Here is a 6,000-nt window from a genome sequence, read left to right on the forward strand (position 1 = left end):
TTGGATCCCTTGTTGCTACTTCTATGGTGTGGGCCAGCAGCTACAGCTCCAATTTGACCCCTAGCCTGGAAACTTCCATATGCCACACATTTGACCTTAAAAAAAGAAAAAAAAAAAAAAAAGAAGAGTGAGAGACAAACAGCTGGAAAAATATATCATGTTCTAGGACTGGAAGAAAAATGTCATCAAAATGACTATACTGCACAAAGTAATCTACAGATTCAATAAAATCCCTATTAAATTACTTTTTCCACAGAACTAGTACAAAAATATTGTACATTTATATGGAAACGCAAAAGATCCCCCAAAGCCAAAGAAATCTAGAGAAGAAAAACAAACAAACAAAAAACAAGATGGAGGCTGGAAGAATTGCTTCCTGATTTCAGGCTATACTACAAAGGTAGAGTAATCATAATAATATGGTACTGGAGTTCACACTATGGCTCAGTGGGCTAAGGATCCAACTGCAGCAGCTTGGGTCTCTGCAAAGATGTGGTTTTGATCCCCTACTGGCACACTGGTTTAAGGACCCAGTGTTGCTGCCATTATGGCATGACTCACAGCTGCAGCTCAGACTTGACCCTTCATCCAGGAGCTTCCAAATGTCATGGATGCAGCCAAAAAAGAAAAAAAAAAGTATGATACTGGGACAAAAACAGAAATATAGATCAATGGAACAGTGTAAAGTCTAGAGATAAACCCATGTACCTATGGTCAATTAATCTAATGCAAAGGAAGCAAGAGTATACAAAGGAAAAAAGACTGTGGTATTTCAATAAGTGGTGCTGGGAAAACTAGACAGCTACATGTAAAGGAATGATATTAGAATATTTTCTAACACCAGACACAAAAATAAACCCCAAACTGATTAAAGACTTAAATGTAAGGCAGGGTACAATGAAATTCTTAGAAGAAAACAGAGGTAGAACAGCCTATGACATAAACTGTGGCAACAGGGTTTTGGCTTCACCTCCTAGAGTAATGAAAATAAAAACAAACAATAGGGAGTTCCTGTTGCGGTGCAGTGGTTAATGAATCTGACTAGGAACCATGAGGTTGTGAGTTAGATCCCTGGCCTTGCTCAGTGGGTTAAGGATCTGGCGTTGCCGTGAGCTGGGGTGTAGGTCACAGATGCGGCTAGGATCCCACGTTGCTGTTGCTGTGGTGTAGGCCTGCGGCTACAGCTCTAATTAGACCCCTAGCCTGGGAACCTCCACATGCCATGGCAGCAGCCCAAGAAATGGCAAAAAGACAAAAAAATAAAAAATAAAAAATAAACAATAGGATCTAATTAAACTTAAAAGCTTCAGCACAGTGAAGTAAACCATAAAAAAGACAACCCACAAAATGGGTGAAAATATTTGCAAACAAAACAAGCAACAAGAGGAGTTCCCGTCGTGGCACAGTGCTTAACGAATCCGACTAGGAACCATGAGGTTGAGGGTTTGATCCATGCCCTTGCTCAGTGGGTTAACGATCCGGTGTTGCCGTGAGTTGTGGTGCAGGTCACAGACGTAGCTCGGATCCCACGTTGCTCTGGCTCTGGCTCGGGCCAGCAGCTACAGCTCTAATTAGACCCCTAGCCCGGGAACCTCCATATGCCATGGGAGCAGCCCAAGAAGTGGAAAAAAGACAAAAAGACAAAAAAATAAAAAAAAAAAAACAAGAAATAATTTCCAAAATATATAAACATCGCATGCAGCTCTATATTCAAAAAAACTACATTCCAAAATGTTCAGAAGATTCAAAAAAGCCAACAAACTAATTGAAAAATGGGCAAAAGACCTGAATAGACATTTCTCCAAGGAAGATATACAGATGGCCAATGACACTGGATACTGGATACTGGATCTTTAACCAGTATTGAGCAAGGCTAGGGATTGAACCTGTGTCCTCATGGATGCTAGTCAGATTCATTTCTACTGAGCCACGAGGGGAACTCCCACTCCAATAATTTTATTTTTAAAAGAAAGAGCTATAGGACAATAAACATAGAAAAATTAAATCAAAATTTATCCAAAAACTCCAAACGTGTAATCTAGTTTGAATTGATAATACTGCAAAAAACCTGCAAAGTCTAGTCAGTATTAATGAGTGAATACATCAGGATAGAAGCAGAAAAAAGGCAGAATGGAGCACGGATTTTTGTCAAGGTATGGAGAATGAACAAAAGACATAAACACAATGACGCTCTCTCTAGCCTTAACTCAAGAAGCAGTGGAAGAAGTAACAGTTTCCAGGATCCACAGTAGCTGAAATTGCAGGGAGGGTATTACTGGTGAGATCTGGGCCCCAGTTAGAGGAACTTGGTCAGTTCCCATTCTCATTTACCTCATTTCCCTATCTCCAGTGCTAAACTTTCCCAGTTGATTATCACCAATTTAACATTTCAAAAATACAAATCTAGGAGTTCCCGTCGTGACTCAGTGGTTAGCGAATCCGACTAGAAACCACGAGGTTGTGTGTTCATTTCCTGGCTTTGCTCAGTGGGTTAAGAATCCGGCGTTGCCGTGAGCTGTGGTGTAGTTCGCAGACTCGGCTTAGATCCCGAGTTGCTGTGGCTGTGGTGTAGGCCAGCCGCTACAGCTCCAATTCGACCCCTAGCCTGGGAATCTACGTATGCCATGGGAATGGCCCTAGAAAAGGCAAAAAAACAAAAAACAAAAAATAAAAAACAAATCTAATAATTTCATTCCTATTTATAAAACTCTGGATCGAGAAATGAGTCTATAAAATAAAACCAGGAAAGGAGGAGCCATTGCAATGTTTACCTCTCCTGCTTGGTAAACAGTCTGACCTTTGTTTGTGCTGTTCCTTTTCTGTGTCCTTGAGCAAGTTCCCCCTAGCCTTCTATGTTCATCTGAGGGCAATGTCTAGTCACAAATATTGAGTTTAAAGGTCTGCTCCCAACTTTTTTTTTTTTTTAACCAAACTAACATGTCAAAGAAAGTGCTCATATGTCTTTATGAGTTGTACCTGTTCTACATAAGCAAAAAGACATACCATATACTTTACAACACATATTTGCCTATAAAACCACAGCTACAAGTTCAAATACATTGGAACATAAGCAAGAAGTATTCAGATTTTAATTTCATTTTGCTATGATTCTGGATTATAATATAGCATAGGAAATATTCATTGAAAAATTAAATAACTAAATGAGTTTGGATATTCGATATCCTGCCTCTCTCTTTTTTTTCTTGGGTAATAAATTTTATACTTCAAAACTCAGCTCAGATATTACCTCATGGAAGGAAACTTCCCTAAAACTTTATGCCACTCTGAGTTTCTATTTTTCATTCTGTCCCTTATATAATTCTGCATACTAAACTGACCATTTGGTTAACCTCTGGTAGATGTCTTTAGTGTTTGACTGTGTGCAACAAGGGAGCTCAAATAGAGGTGGTTAGACACAGGATGATTTCAGCAATAAGTAGCAACATTGAAATGAGCATGTTTTCTTATTTATTATGTTATTTGCATTACCACCAAATGGAAAATGAACTCAAAATGGGGCAGATTGATATTTTAACTGTATGAAAGAATTCTCTATTTACAGAAAATAGCCTGAATAAGAATGGTGTGAACACAGCTACATACCCAGAATCACCAAATTTTAAACTTGTACCTTCTTTGTTTCATCATCCTCTTTCATTTTATCACTTTCCTAGCATCTTCTTCCTCTAAATATTAGAGGAAGCCATTTTCCTCTAAATATTTTTATTATATGTTTCTTAGTAATATAGCTATCCATCTACAAAGTCATAACGCAATTCTTGACTTCAATAAATGTAACACCAATACAGTATGATGACACAATACATTTTGAATGGAGACAGATTAAAAATTTTAAGAGTTTTCTCATACAGGAAAGAAATTCTTTAAAAGGGGATGAGACATCATGGTGTTAAAGTCTAAGGAATACTATGGCAAAAAGACTCTAAACTTATGATATATACAGAAAAAGAAAAACACATTAACACCCATCTCTTACTTTATAGTTTCTTGACGGACCATTCCCACATTCAACGTTTTCTTCAAAGCCCCCATAACATCCTTATTCCTTAGACTGTAGATTAAAGGGTTTAGCACAGGAGTGAGTATTGTGTAAAAGACAGATACCATCATGTCCTTCTCAGGGGTGTGGTAAAAGCTGGGAAGCATGTAAGTGTAAATGGCAGCCCCATAAAAGAGAATTACCACAGTCATATGGGAAGAACAAGTGGCAAAGGCCTTTTTCCGGCCCTCTGCTGAGTTCATCTTATGGATGGTGAGGAGGATAAAGTAGTAAGACCCAGAAATGATTATCACAGGAATGAGAAGCATGAGAACACAGCACAGGTACATGAAAATCTCATAGAGGGAGGTGTCTGAGCAGGAGAGCTTCAATACAGCAGGGACCTCACAGAAGAAATGATGGATTTCCCGGGATCTGCAGAAGGGGAATGTCATGGTGATGGGAGTAAACAAGAATCCATCCACTGAGCCCAGAAACCAGCAGCCAAATGCCAGGAGGAGACACACCCTGTGGTTCATGAGGACAGGGTAATGAAGAGGATGACAAATGGCTACAAAACGATCATAGGCCATGGAGGCTAGAAGGAAAAACTCTGAACCTGCTAGAGTCACATAGAGGAACATCTGCATACCACATTCAGGGAGTGAGATCTTATTCACACCCATGACCTGGTCCATGAGCATCTTGGGCACAGTAACAGAAATGTACATCATGTCCATGAGAGACAACTGGCTGATGAAAAAGTACATGGGGGTGTGGAGGTGGGTATCAGAGTGTATCAGAAGAATCAGGATGATATTTCCAGACAAGGCCATTAGGAAAATGACAAAAATAACCACACAAAGGAGAGCAGGGTGCTTTGATTGACTGAAGATTCCTATCAGGACAAAATCTGTACTTTCAGTATGGTTGGTCATCCATGTGGTGTCCTCCATGAGGTTTTACCTAAATCAATCACCAAGGAGAGCTTTGAAGTTAATGGATCACTCATAGGAAGCTACACACTGAAATGAATGTTTACTAAGAATGGGTGTCTATAGGTATGTATGTCTGTGTGTCTCTGTACCAGACCAATTATGTTAACAAGAGAAAATCCCATGGTCTTGTAGATATGGAGATTTTAAATTACCTATAAGTCTACAAACTAATTACCTGAAAACTAATACATCACAAGTGTGGTTAAAAAGAATTAGTAACTTATAGTGGGGTCACCACAGTTGGAGGTCATGAGATTATCTGATGATATAATGTCCTTTGTGGACAAAAATAGAAATTTGCATAGTTGTGGGCCTATGCAAACATAAAAGCTGAAATTTCTGTAGTAATCTTTAACAGAAAATAATCTGAAAGATAATAGATATGTGTATATGTACAACTGAATCACTTTGTTTTACAGCAGAAATTATTACATTGTAAATTTAATTTTGAAGCTATACTTCAATAAAATTTTAAAAATAAAAAATAGTTACATAAATAATAAGGTACTAAATTTAATTTAATTTCATTATATTTTTAAAAAATTTATTTTATAAAGAAAAAGTGCTAGACTAAAGAAATTTTCTGCTTGATTTCAAGCACATACAATGTGATAACATATTATAGGCATAATTCTTCCCTATTGCAGGCAAGAAGTAAGAAGGATGCAGCAACTCTCTTTGCCATTAAATCAAAATATCTCAGATACACTATTTCAAAAACATAAGGTACAACATAATATGTGAATAAAAATAATAAAAAATTTTAAAAATTCAAAGGGTATCACACTCTTATAGAATTTTTGTTATGGAACTTGGAATTTCACTGTCTCTTGTCTAAGAATCCAACTGGGATCTTAAAAATTCTTTGGGTTCTATTGCATATATGAAAGATTTAAAAAGTACCTTAGAAATTCCCACTATGGTGCAAGGGGATCTGTGTGGTCTTGGGAGTACTGGGACACAAGTTAAGCACTTTAAACCCCTTGGCTGGCACAGTGTGTT

General features: G+C 37.8%; 1 protein-coding gene across 1 annotated transcript; it reads right to left on the minus strand.

Moving 5' to 3' along the window:
* Window positions 1–3,993: 3,993 nt before the first annotated feature.
* LOC100623714 (olfactory receptor 2T29-like) lies at window positions 3,994–4,956 on the minus strand. Its single transcript, XM_003354402.1, has one exon. The coding sequence runs from the start codon at window positions 4,954–4,956 to the stop codon at window positions 3,994–3,996; it is 963 nt and encodes a 320-aa protein (XP_003354450.1).
* Window positions 4,957–6,000: the final 1,044 nt, after the last annotated feature.

The sequence above is a fragment of the Sus scrofa genome, chromosome 2, assembly GCF_054392235.1.
Source record: "Sus scrofa isolate SSC_HxYL_T2T_F1_AM1 chromosome 2, Sscrofa_HxYL_maternal_Yorkshire_Landrace_v2.0, whole genome shotgun sequence".
Taxonomy (NCBI): Eukaryota; Metazoa; Chordata; class Mammalia; order Artiodactyla; family Suidae; genus Sus; species Sus scrofa.

Excerpts from the sequence above, each read along its gene's own strand:
- LOC100623714 (XM_003354402.1), bottom strand. The coding sequence starts at position 4,956 with ATGGAGGACACCACATGGATGACCAACCATACTGAAAGTACAGATTTT.